The 13,661-nt window shown below is 54.6% G+C and overlaps 1 protein-coding gene across 1 annotated transcript; it reads right to left on the bottom strand.

Moving 5' to 3' along the window:
* Positions 1,114–9,705, bottom strand: UPK3A (uroplakin 3A). The gene is made up of 6 exons (XM_005681228.2): positions 9,612–9,705; positions 8,493–8,648; positions 7,430–7,709; positions 5,846–5,928; positions 3,406–3,538; positions 1,114–1,456 (listed from the first exon to the last, which is right to left on the bottom strand). Exons 1-6 carry the CDS (start codon positions 9,661–9,663, stop codon positions 1,297–1,299), a joined length of 864 nt encoding a protein of 287 aa, XP_005681285.2. The 5' UTR covers positions 9,664–9,705; the 3' UTR covers positions 1,114–1,296.

Genomic DNA, 13,661 nt, shown 5'->3' with positions numbered 1-13,661 from the left:
GGGAGCTCCTCAGAGAAAGCTGTGAAGGGACCCAGGTGTGCATGGCCCTTAAGTTAACTGTCTACATCAGCCCATTTGCAGATGAGGAAGCTGAGCTCCAGAGACAAAGAGCTGACCGGGGGCAGAGGGGAATGTGATGTTAGGATGAGCTGCCCACAGAGGTGCACTCTGGGCCTGGACTGGTTTCCAGGACCTCAAAGCCAGCAAACCCCAAACAGCATCTAATAAGCACACGTGTGCCCCGTCTGGTGTGCGAGCGTGCTCAGTCGCTCAGTCCTATCTGACTCTTTGAGACGCCTTGGATGCAGCCCGCCAGGCTCCTCTGCATGGAATTCCCCAGGCAAGAATACTGGAGGGGGTTGCCATTTCCTCCTCCAGGGGATCTTCCTGACCCAGGGATCGAACCCACGTCTCCTGCATTGGCAGGCAGATTCTTTACCCCTGAGCCACCAGGGAAGCCCGTAACACCCGCGCCAGCTGGGCCAAACACCCGCGAGTCCTCTACCTTCCTGCGTCACATGACCTGGCCCTCGAGGAGGGGAGGGAGGGAGCAGGCGAGGATGGGGAAAATTATCAATCCAGTGACCTGCCCGTGTCTGGGGAGAATTTTTTTTAATTTAAATTTATTTATTTTAATTGGAGGCTAATTACTTTACAATATTGTATTGGTTCTGCCACACATCAACATGAATCCACCACGGACATACACGTGTTCCCCATCCTGAACCCCTCCCACCTTGGGGAGAATTTCCTGAGTGACGGCATGAGTCTGCTTGCCCAGGTTCCCTGGTGGACCACCCCCAGCGCACCTGGGGCCCACCACTTACGCCGGTCGGTGCGGATGGGGTCTGACCATAGGGTCTGGTCTTGTACCAAGCCCAAGGACATATCAACCAGGATGTACTTGAACCTGTCATAGGCCGGCTCCTAAAGCTCCCGTGAGCGCATCCATGGGGGCGCTGATTTCCCATCTTCCAGAGAAGGTATGCCACCAGCCCTGATCTCCTTACCTCTGCACCCTCGCCTTGACTGAAAGCCCTGCCCCCACCCCCTGGAGAAACAATGCAACCCCTCAAAATGACAGCGACTCATTCATTCATTCAGCATCTCAGTCATTCTGTACATCTTTATTGAACTCAAAATCTCGGGAAGGTTTTATTAAGCGCTTTCCTGTAGTTGGATCCACAGGCCTGTGTTTGTCGCCTTGGGTGGGGTCTGGATGTGAACACTGTTCCCCACAGACCCCCGGGCAAGGCCCTCGGAGGGACTGTGGCTGCCCAGAAGAGGCGGCTGGGCTCAGTCCTGGAGCTTGCTGGCATACACCTCGGCCCTGTCCAGGGGTGGCCCCCGGTTCACAGATGTATATGAAGGCTCTGAGGTCCCCAGGGACTTCGGGACAGCCTCCTGCGTGATCTGGGAGTCGTGGCTTGTTGCCCCGTCAGCATCGCCCCTGTCCCTGACAGAGGAGATGAGCAGAGCCGGGGTTAGGGGCACAGAGCTAACCGCCCCCTCAGCTGGGCCAGAAACTTTCTACTTAGACGTGGCTTTCACAGAGGTCCCCTTAGGCCTTCATTCAAAAGACCAGTCTTTCTGGACTGTTTCCTGTGTGCCAGGCCCTGCGTTAAGGAAAGTGTAACTCTTTTGGAACTGGGTGGACAATTTACAAGTCTTACTGAGCTGGACAAATGTCCCCAAAGAGCTGAGATTCTATGGGAGACAGACCACAGCACACAATGACCAGGCAGAGTGGACAAGTCTGGGGAGGGAAGCCACTGGAGGGCTTCCTGGAGGAGGGGGCAGTTAGTCTGGCCTTGAAGAGACCGGAAGCACAGAAAGGCATTGCAGGCATTTGATAGGAAGGCCTGGGGTGTGTCTGGGGCAAGAATGGGGACCTGCGGGCAGCTGGAACTGGGATGCGGGAGCTAGGAGAGACCAATGGAAGAGCCAGATGGAAGTCAGATAACAGGACCACGGTTAGGATGCTTCCCAAAGGGAGGGAGGGACGTGACCGCAGCCCACCTGCTCCCAGATCTGGTCAGACAGACCAGTCCCTCGGTGGCTAATCTCATCTACTATTGGTTTTTATTAACCTAAATGTCAGAGAGCAATCTGATTTCCAAGGTCACTGCCGTCTCCCTACTCCGTCCTTTACCCACCCCACGTCTTTAAGTCTGCCTGTCTAATTCTACTTTTTCGCTTAATCTCACCCACTCCAAGCAGCTTTTCCATCCACCTTCTCCACTCACACGGGGACAAGCATCCCCCCTCGCCTTCTTCAAAGCTGCCTGGGTCTCCTGCCTCTCTTGCTGAGATGCGCACCCCACACGAATCTTCAGTTCATCCCAGTCCTGATAAGAATCTGTTCCTGCTGTCCCTTCCTCTAGGAAGCCCGCCCTGATACTCCAGGGAGGATCTGCACTGCTCTCCTCTGGATTCCCACAGCACCTGCACCCGTGGGTGCCTTGACTCACTCCCTGCTCCATCCTGTGACTGCGTGCCTGTCTTCCCATCAGGCAGCTCTGTTAGCTGCCCCAGACACCCCGGGGGACCCCTCCAGTCTTAACCTAAATAGACGCACAGCAGAGTTGTCAGTGGACTCAGGTGACTTGGGAGCTCGGGGCCAGCTCTGTTTTAACAGGTTCTGTGACCTTGGGCCTCCGTTCCCACCGCAGACCTCAGTGTCCCCATCTTGATAACAAAAGCCAAGACCTGTTTAGTACTTGGATTCCACCCTGACACTGGAAAAGACCCTGATGCTGGGAAAGATTGAGGGCAGGAGGAGAAGGGGGCTACAGGGGATGAGATGGTTGGGTGGCGTCATCATCTCAATGGACACGAATTTGAGCAAACTCCGGGAGAAGGTGAAGGACCGGGAGGCCTGGCGTGCTGCAGCCCATGGGGTCGCAGAGAGCAGGACACGCCTGAGCGACTGAACAACACCGCCTGAGTGCCCAGTAGGCTGTATAGTAGAGAGACTATTTCACTTATCTCTTGCACCTCCACGGGGCAGACAATATTGATCAGAATCTCCATTTTCCAGAAGAGGACACTGAGGCATAGAAGGATAAGATATCGGGTTGGCCAAAAATTTGTTTGGGTTTTTCCATAAGATGATACGAAAAGCCCGAACGAACTTTTCGGCCAGTCCAATCCTTGCCCAAGACGCACCGCTGTGTCTCAGCTGGGGTCTACCCACAGGGCCTTGGCCCTAAGCCCCTCTTACCCAGCTGAAGACGTGACCTGGGCCTCTCCGGGACCCTTCTCCCATCTCACTGGACCCCCCCCACCCCCGCCACCCAGGGCAGAAGGCAGCTTTACTCCCAGGCTCTCCCCACCTTGGAAGAGTTCCCGTGGGGTGTGTCCCCAAGCACCGCACCCCCCACCCCCCAGCTGGCAGATACTCACACGAGGCTGAGGATGATGGCGCCAGCAAAGCCGACGAGCAGGAAGAAGGGCAGGGAGCCCAGAATGGACGTGATGACGATCATACCCCCGCTCCGCCGGCCCGGCCACGTGTCTATCGCCGAGTACGGGGTGACTGCGGGAGGCAGGTGGTCACTCCCTGGACACTGCATTGCCCAGCCTCCTCCCAGGGATTGGGGGTGCCTGCCTTGGCGGCCAAAAATCTCAGGGATGAAGTGAGGCCAGGCCAGTGCCTCCCCCTGGGTCTGAGGCGGAATTAGATTTGCCTCCGTATTCCACTCCCCAGCTTTGTCTTGCATGTGTCTACTCTCGCCCTCTTATCACTGCCTTTTTGTATGATTTTAAATGATAAATGGTCTCAAGTCTTCCGGTGAAGACGGGATACAGATTATAAACAAAATACAGGCAGAGCAAAGAAAGCTGATCACTGAAGAATTGACTTTTTTGAACTGTGGTGTTGGAGAAGACTCTTGAGAGTCCCTTGGACTGCAAGGAGATCCAACCAGTCCATCCTAAAGGAGACCAGTCCTGGGTGTTCACTTGAAGGAGTGATGCCAAAGCTGAAGCTCCAATACTTTGGCCACCTGATGCAAAGAACTGACTCATTGGAAAAGACCCTGATGCTGGGAAAGATTGAGGGCAGGAGGAGAAGGGGACGACAGAGGATGAGATGGCTGGATGGTATTACCGACTCGATGACATGAGTTTGAGTAAACTCTGGGAGATAGCAAAGGACAGGGAGGCCTGGTGTGCTGCAGTCCATGGGGTCACAAAGAGTCGGACACGACTGAGCGACTGAACAGAACTGGGAGGTCCCTAATCTAATGAAGCCGGGGGACCGTGGCCTCCCTCTGCTCTGACCAGTGTCGCCCATCGGAACGAAGTGGACAAATCATTACAGGTCCTCCTGTGAGCTGGCCACTTCCCATCCAGTGTCCCAGGTAGATCCCATGAGACCCTGTTTTGCAGATCGCTTACTGCAGCTTAGGGAGACGGCGTGCCTGTTCAACGGGACTCAGACTCCAGCCTCAAGCCGTAGGTCAGTCTGGTCCCCAAGGGCACACTCTCCAAGAAGACTGATCTCCAGGCCCTGCCCTTAGAGTGCAGGGCCTGGGGCCTTCATCTGGACTGCTCAAAGGAGCCCTGCTGGGGAAGCGGGGCAAGGACAGTCCTTCCCATTTCTCAGATGGGAAAACAGGTCCTGAAGGGCTCACACAGCAGTGAGGCTCAGCGGCTGGGACTGAACTTGGGACTCTTGGTCCCAGGGCAGTGTTGATCCAGTGGCACCACAGAGCGTGGCTGTGTCACCAGAGGATGGGACGGAACCACCCAGTCACACCCGGGCCTGCCCATCTGCACCCTCACTGGTCCTGTGACCTCAGGCAACCTCGCTGAGCCCTAATTGACCCACAAGATCACTGTGAGTGGCAAGGGGGTTCTTTGGTTTTTTTGGTTGTGCCATGTAGCCTGTGGGATCTTAGTTCCCCCAAAAGGGATTGATTCTGGGCTCCCAGCAGTGAAAGCGCGGAGTTCTAACCACTGGCCCACCAGGGAAGTCCTGGGAGGTCTAAAATTAGGGTCACGGGTCGTCAAAATTAAACTGGGAAATCGCTTCTGTTGCCCCTAAGCTTCAACAGATAAGATTCTGAATTTATAAACCTCAGATCTGTGTTGAGAACACAGCTGGAGGTTTGAGGACAGACAGGCAGGACCATGGGCAGATGCTTGGGCCTGCAAGATGCCCACTTTAGAAAAACCACAGGGCTCTCCAGGAGAATGGCACCCTGCTGCCTCCAGGGTTCCTGCCCCTGTGGCTGAGATGCCTCTGGAACCATCTTACATGATAATGATGTTGTCGTTGGCAGGGTTCAACAAGGGGGTGGGTTAGGGTCTAAATGCACGATAACCTCCCTGCCCTTTAAAGGCAAATGCATCATCAGAGCTGAAGATGCGCGCTGATTCTGTCTCCAGTTATGCCTGTCCAGCTGGCCAGTGCGTGCTTCGTCGCTCAGTCCTATGTGACTCTTTGAGACCCCTTGGACTGTTGCCCACCAGGCTTCTCTGTCCATGGAACTCTCCAGGCAAGAATACTGGAGGGGGTTGCCATTTCCTCCTCCAGGGGATCTTCCTGACCCAGGGATCGAACCCACGTCTCCTGCATTGGCAGGCAGATTCTTTACCCCTGAGCCACCAGGGAAGCCCGTAACACCCGCGCCAGCTGGGCCAAACACCCGCGAGTCCTCTACCTTCCTGCGTCACATGACCTGGCCCTCGAGGAGGGGAGGGAGGCAGCGGGTGAGGATGGGGAAAATTATCAATCCAGTGACCTGCCCGTGTCTGGGGAGAATTTTCCGAGTGACAGCTTGAGTCTGCTTGCCCAGGTTCCCTTGAGGACCAGCCCCAGCCCATACCCACCACTTACGCCAGTTGGTGCGGATGGGGTCTGACCATAGGGTCTGGTCCTGTACCAAGCCCGAGGACATATTGACCAGGACATACTTGAACCTGGAAAGAAGTGGAGCGGGGATGACTTCTATCCATGCTGTGAGCCTTGGCCATGGGGAGGGGGCGGGATGGGGGGTTTGGGGGCAGAACCGGGACTTGTGGGAGATGAAAATCTAGGTGGCCACAATGGGTGGGGTGGCAGGGGGATGTTCTGGCAGCAGGCTGCTGCTGGACTTTGTGTCGGCATCACCTTCCCCCTGGGCTGCTTCCCCAGCTCAGACACCTCCACGAAGCCCTCAGAGCCTGCACTCTCCCTCTGGGAGCCCCTCTGTTTCTTTGTTACATATAGTACACTCATAGCTGACTTGCGGAGCAGTGACCCATTTGTCCTTGCATTTTTGCCTTCCTCTATTCCTAGCCTGGTCCTTGGTCTCACAAAAGTGACTTAAAAAAAAAAAAAAAAACCAAGGGAATAATATCTGTTGCAACACTGCTGCCCTCTGATAAGGGCTAACTTTATAGGCAGAAAATCCCAATCAAGCGTTGCAAATCATAAAGGAAGATCAGGCGACCAGTACACAATACCCATAGCCTTAGGTCTTCTTCACCTTCAGTTAAAAAGGATGAATGTTCTGAGATCAAAGAAATCAAGAGCCTCTAGTCTGACACTTAAAAAAAAAGAAGACCCTTAAAATCTTCATACCATCCAGGATTTTGCTTAATCCCCTGCTTCGACAGGTTTGAAGATGGGAATTCCAGAGGATGGGATGAGTCCCCTAGGTAGGGTAGGCTCGGGTAGGAGGAAGAGGTTTTCTCCCATGAAGAACAAGGTCAGAGGTAAGAGTTGAGGGCGGGGGCGAGGACATCCAGGACTCAAGTCCTGCCTGCTGGCTAAGGCGAGGGGAGGAGAGGGCTGTGTGAGAGGATGGAGGTGAGTGATGGCCTGGGCCCAGATGTGGCAGAGGCTACAGAGACCCCTGTCCAGGTGTCTCCATGGGAACTGGAGTGGGTGTAGTCAAGGCTTGGCACTGGGTAAGCCCCCTGGGCCTAGGTCACCGTTGAGCCCCCAACTTGGCCCCGAGAAGATGCTCAGGACATGGGTGTGAAAATGAATCGGGGGCCCTCAGTTCTGGGGTGGGTCACGGTAGGGAACACTGCAGGGAGCAAGGAGAAGCCTTCACACCAAACCCCAGCTTTTCTCACAGTGACCCCTTCCGCTTCTGGACCACTGTTCCTTCCCTGTCAAACAAACTGCTACCCGGGTGATGGGCCAGGATCAGGTATGTACTTTGTGGGGCCTGGTGCAAAAGGGAAAATGTGGCCCCTTGTTTAAACATGAAGGCTTTCAAGATGGTGATGGCAGTGTTAAGCCAAGAGGGAGTCCCTCTGAGCACAGGGCCCTGTGCACAGTCACCCGCCCAGGAAGCCGGGAATCCTTCATGGTACCCAGGACGGTCCTGACATGTGGTAGGCTCTGAAGGAATGTGGCCTCTGACGCTTCACCCAGCCCAAGTCGGGGCTGGGGCTCACCTGCCGTCTTCCAGCAGCTGCTCACACTCACCTGTATTCCGTAGCTGCAGACAGGGGTGGGTTGCAGAGGCCCTGGAAGTTTGGGTCCGACAGGCAGGTCCCGTTGGTGCCCACCCTGATCAGGTAGGCATTCAGGATCTCCGAGGCCCGGGACACATCCCAGACAGCATCCAAGCTGGGCGAGTCGCTGCATGGGGTCAGGTCAAAGGCCGCAGTCTTGTAGGGCCCTGTTCTCCCCCCCTTGGTCTGCTGGAATGTCGAGCTGAGAGGGGTCTTGGTGCTGTCCTGCACAGAGGCGTTCCTGAAGCTAGCTGTGGAGGCAGTGCCGGGCTGAGTCACTCACTCAGTCATTCAACAAATGTCCCTAAGCATCCTCTTTGTGCCAGTGCCAAGCCGGGTCTTGGGATCTCTTCCTTACTTGCTGGGTGATCTTGGACCACACACTGTATCTCTCTAGACCCTTTGTGAGACGGGAGGAAAACACCCCGCAGTGCCCACAGACTGGGATTGGGCATAGGTAGGCAGTCAATAAAATCAGGGCTACACGAACCGCTATAAATGGCTGAAAGCTAAGAGGCGGTCATCGGGTTCCTCCTCTCGGACCCCAGGGTCGCTGCCAGTGAACAGGTGGGGCTGGCCCAGAGCCAGCACGCCTCCCAAACACCGATCTCACACCACCTCGGGAAGCCTCGGGAAGGCCTTGAGCTCGAGGACCAGAGACCCTGATTCACTCTCCAGCTCAGGAGCTCCCACACGTCACTCTGCCTTTCTGGGCCCCGATTATTTGCCCCTGCGTCGGGCATCCTAACAGACACCCTGCAGGCAGGTTGTGACGATCAGCTCTAAGGTCTGCGAAGCCCCAGGCAGGATGGAAGTGTTCGACGCTGTTATCTCCCCCTCTAGACTCGATGTCCCTCCAAGGCAGATGTCCCCAGCCCAGGGCTGGCACAGAGCGGATACCAGAGCGTGTCAGCGAGGCGCCTGGGGTGGTTTGATTGCATGGATGGAGCGCCCCTTGCCTTGGCTCCTCCCCTCCTGCCCACAGACAGGTCAAAGCGACCTTCTGAGCAGCCCGAGGGCAGCAGAGCCCTTACCCGAGTCGACCAGCACATAGAGGTAGACCTCGTAGGTGCCGTGGAGGGCCGCTGAGCTGTCAAACGTGCAGAGGGGCTTTTCCAAGGCCGCCGTGGTGAGGGTGGGGTTGTTGGTGGCAAAGGTCACACTAGCCAGTTGGGGCTGGAGGTTCACACCTGGAGGCGGCAGCAAGGATGGGAGCTGACCCCCGGCAGAACTGCCCACACCCACGGGCAACCATGTGCACGCCCACACGCGCACGCCTGCGGCCAGTGAGCACCCGCTGGTGCCAGGCACTGGCTTTCCCTCTCCCCACAGGCCATCTCAGGAGCTTGTCTCAGACCTGGGGAGAGCCCCTGTTCTCCTCCCCCCACCCAACCATCCTGAGCAGAAACCGGGCAGTCCGGCTGAACTGCTGCCCTCTCACTACCCCCAACAGACATCTGGTCGCCAAGAACCCCACGGCCCCTCCCACGCATCTCGCTGGTTTGAGTCCACCCTCTTCACCTGGACCCTAGTAACCAGCCCTCCCCCACTCTCTGCTCTCTGACCTGCAAAGCTGACTGCAACCCCTTACCGCTGGGCCCCTTGGGGGCTCCCCACTGCTCTCCAAAGTGATCCAGCCTCTCTGGAGGGGCAGTGAGGCCCTGAAGCTCTGGGCCTTACCTCATGGGTCCCCAGCCTGACGTGTGTGCTCACCCCCTGACCTCACGCTCCAGCCACACCGATGGACAATGGGCGGGAGGTTCCCAGGGTAGACCCTGACACCCCCTCCTCCCGTGCTGCTCCTTCACCTAAAAATGTGCCTCCCCTCCCGAGTCAAAGCGTCGCCAGGAATCTAGTCCAGACCCTCCCCTGCTCTCCAGCAGCTCCTGAGTCTTCTCACAGCCAGCACAGAGCCCTTGAATTCCCATCAGAGAAAGCTTATTAATCAATGCTAGCTATTAGTAGTCCTATCTGGGTCCCCAGAGCCTGCACAGAGCCTGGCGCAGAGCAGGGCACCCACGCCTATTCCTGTAGTGAGTAAGGCAAGTTCCCATCCAGGTGCCTTTCAGGACCCTTCAGGATAATGGGGGACGCAGGACACGCCCCGTCTACGGTGAGCACAGAGCCCCCCACCCTTCTCATTCTCCGCTTACCGGAGCCAAGTCGCAGGCAGCCCAGGGCCAGCACTACCCAGAGCGGAGGCATCGCCTGGGAGAAGCTGCGGCAGGACGGGAAGGTGGTCCAGGGGGCGAGCTTGGACCGCGCCTGTCCCGCTGCGCGCACCTGTCGGCCCTGAGCCAAGGGCACGCCCCACCCCGCCCCAAGCCAGCCAATCCTCAGCCTCCTCGCAGGGTATTTGCATAAACCCTGCCCGGCTTCCCGGGACCGAAGTGCTCAGAGCACAAATCCATCCCCACTGAACCTCCCTCAAACCCACACCCACTCCCCGCCCCACCCGCCTCACATTCCCTGACCAAAGCGCTTTGTACTGAGGATGGAGCGGTGTTTTCAGGGCGTTTCTCACCTAATGAGACCTTGAGGGCAAACCAGCCCCTCTCTGAGCCTCAGTTTCCATACTGTAAAGAGCCCCGTAAGTCCTCCATGGAATTCTCTTTATAGAAACCCTACTCTGTGCCATGTACTGGGCTCTTGTGAAGGTGAAACAGGTTAACGGGTGAAAGTGGTGTCGCGGAAACTTTGAAGTCCTGGGTGCGTGAGCTGTCCGGAGACCTCTGGTGTGACTCTTTCAGTTCACAGGTGCAGGGCCAAGGTCTGGGGAGGCCAGGGACTTGCCAAGGCTGCCGGTGGGCCTGAGGCTGACGGAGCACAGGAGTCCTCCCACCCAGCCCAGGGCTGAATGGAGCAGAGTTTTAAGGCCTGCTTCGTGGGGGGGGCGGGGTTTGACAGTAGTGTTGGGGTCATCACGTGGACCATAGCGTTCCCTCTAGAGTCAGGAATCGCACGTCACTCAGTACACCCTAAATATTAGATTTTACATTTAAGAAATAAAAGTAAAAGGATGGAGGAAAATGTAAGTTGGAATCCAATAGGAACTAGTGATCTGTGTATGATATTGATGACATAACCACTTGAAGAAAAGGGCTGTATCTGAGGGACTTTGTCTGCCTGCGATCCCTTGGTGGAGAGTCCTCTAAGGACAAACAGACTCTGGTCCTTGCTTGTGAGGCAGTGGTGGGGTGGGAGGCAGGACATTTGGGAAGCAACTTTGGGGTCCCCTGGGACTGGTGTTGTCAGGACCTGGGTTCTCACCTTAGGATGAGGGAGATTTGGAGTGGGGGGAAGAGAAGAACTCTGTGGTGTTCTCAATTAGTAATTGTGCTATGGCACAGTAACAGAGTGACTCCTGAGCTCTGCCTCCTGAGGGGGCCCAGAAGGAATAACAGCCAGCTGCAAGGAACTTGCCTAGACCCCAAACTCCACCCCCCAGTGAATGGCACCGGGGACCCTGGAGACATGGCTGCTCCAGGACTGAGACAGGGAAAGTCCAGAGGAGCCTAGAAAGTAAAGATGCTCTTGAAGAATGATGGGAAAGGACAGAAGGATCTTGAAAGGGCTCCCGGTGGCCAGATTGGGAGGGGGACTTGAGCACAAAATCAATAATAAAAGCAACACATTTAGTCCATTGGATAAAATACAAATCCATCAGTACTGATACTTTCAAAAGTATTTTAAGACTTTTCTTTTGGTGGGGGGGGGGGTGCTGTGCCACGTGTGGGATCTGAGTTCCCTGACCAGGGATCAAACTTGTACCCCCTGCATCAGAAGCATGGAGTCTTAAACGCTGGACCATCAGGGAAGTCCTAAAAAGTATTTTAAAGGAGAAGGGAAAATTCTTCTTCAAAGAAGAACACCAGTGAATAAAAGGAGAGGGAATGACAAAACCAAAAGTCACTACTTTACAGCCATCCTGGAAATAAATGACTCAAGAAAGAATCATCTCAAAAGATGTTAGGGAATTTCTTGGTAGTTCAGTGGTTAGAACTCTGAGCTCTCATTGTCGAGGCCCTGGGTTCAATGCCTGGTTAGGGAACTAAGATCCCACAAGCTACGCAGCATGGCCAAAAAGAAAAAACAGATGTTAAAACCATAGGGTCCAATATTTTTAGGGAGAAAGAAAAGAAGAAATCTAAGGACACCAGCTTAACAAAATAATAAGACTTAATGTCACCAATAAGACTTCCTTGGTAGCTCAGCTGGTAAACAATCCACCTGCAATGCAGGAGACCCCAGTTCGATTCCTGGGTTGGGAAGATCCCCTGGAGAAGGGACAGGCTCCCCACTCCAGTATTCTTGGGCTTCCCTTGTGGCTCCGCTGGGAAAGAATCCACCCGCAATGCAGGAGACTTGGGTTCAATCCCTGGGTTGGGAAGATTCCCCTGGAGAAGGGAAAGGCTCCCCACTCCAGTATTCTGGCCTGGAGAATCCCATGGACTGGATAATCCATGGGGTTGCCAAGCGTTGGACATGACTGAGCGCCTTCCACTTTCACTAAGGTCACCAGGAAGGGAGGGACTGACCTCATGTGCTTGCTGGCATCGTGGCTCTGGGAAGGGCTCAGCATCAGCTTGGGATTTCCTGACCAAAAAGTCCAACTGAAATCAAATCTACAGCAAACAATCAGACATATTCAAATTGAGGGACTTTCTGCAAACCAACTGGTCTGGATGCTCTGAAAATGTCATAAAAGGCAAAAGCAAAAACGAAACAGCAAAGCAGAAGGCTGAGAATCACTGTAGCTTGAAAGAGACGTAAGAGCTAAGTGAACTGAGTGATCCTTGATGAACTCCTGAGTCAAAACGCAGACATTCTGGGACTTCCCTGGCAGTCCAGTGGTTAAGGCACCAAGCTCTCACTGCGAGGGGCACGAGCTTCCTGCTGGGGTGGGGGGTACTAGGAGCCCACATGCTGAGTGAGGGCGGCAGAACAAAAGCACAGACACACACACACAACCCGAGAAACAGGCTCTAATGAGCACTACGGCCGTTAGCACAACAAGGAGAGAAGCTTGAGTGACGGCATGTGTATTGGATAATGATATTAATCACACACTAATTTCCAGGATTGTGGTTCTGTAGAGGGAGACACAGGCTTCCCCAGTAGCGCAGCTGATAAAGAATCTGCCTGTAATGCAGGAGACCCCCGTTTGATTCCTGGGTCGGGAAGATCCCCTGGAGAAGGGATAGGCTACCCACTCCAGTATTCATGGGCTTCCCTGGTGGCTCAGACGGTAAAGAATCTGCCTGTAATGCAGGAGACCTGGGTTTGATCCCTGGGTTGGGAAGATTCCCTGGAGGAGGAAATGGCAACCCAGTCCAGTATTCTGGCCTGGAGAATCCCCATGAACAGAGGAGCCTGGCAGGGTACAGTCCATGGGGTCACAAAGAGTCGGATTTGACTGAGCGACTGAGCACCCAGCACAGAGGGAGACACGTGCTGGGTTCTTGTGGGCGAAGTGCCACGATAGCTGAAACACACATATTTAAGGAGAAGCAGAAAGGAATAGACAGAGCAAATGTAGTGTGCTGTCAGCAGCTGGTCAGTACAGATATTCACTGCCCTCTTCCTGAAATGCTTCTACAGATTTGAAATTTTTCAAAGTGCAAGTGTTGGGAGAAAAAGATTCTCTTCTCGAGGCACAAATGCATCGTCCCTCTCCCGACGTCTCAGCTTCTTCTCTGTAAAACGGGGTGGGGGTTTGATGGCCTCTCAGCTCTGACCTGCCAAGAAGTGGGAGAACAGATCCCTATCTCCAGGGAACAGGAAACGCCCGAGATAAAGAACTGTTGAGCAAAGGGTGGGGTGTTCCTCCAGGAATTTTTATGGACTGACATTTCTTGTCCAGCAAAGGTGTGTGGACAGAGTTTGTCAGAGGCCAGCAGAGCAGAAGTTGAAACCCAGAAACCCCCGTGAGAAAGAGAGAAGGCCCAGGAACCTACTGCGTTTTCCGAGACACTGCAGTTTCTTATGAAAAAGACGATCCAAGAGTCCCTGGTCTCTTGCCTTGCCCAAATATGGAGAAAATATTCGGGGGGAAAAGTTAAAATAATAATCTGCTAAGGCTCAAAAATGTTCTGCAAAGAAAAAACGTTTTGGATTTATAAACAAGTTTCCACTTCAAAGATGCTGACTTTTGTCTGGCAGACTCTGAAGAGGGAAAAAGTTCAGGAGATTTGAGTCACGGT

This window comes from Capra hircus, chromosome 5 (genome assembly GCF_001704415.2).
Source record: "Capra hircus breed San Clemente chromosome 5, ASM170441v1, whole genome shotgun sequence".
NCBI lineage: Eukaryota > Metazoa > Chordata > Mammalia > Artiodactyla > Bovidae > Capra > Capra hircus.
The sequence above is the reverse complement of the archived record's forward strand: the minus strand, read 5'-3'. Positions and strand labels throughout refer to the sequence as shown.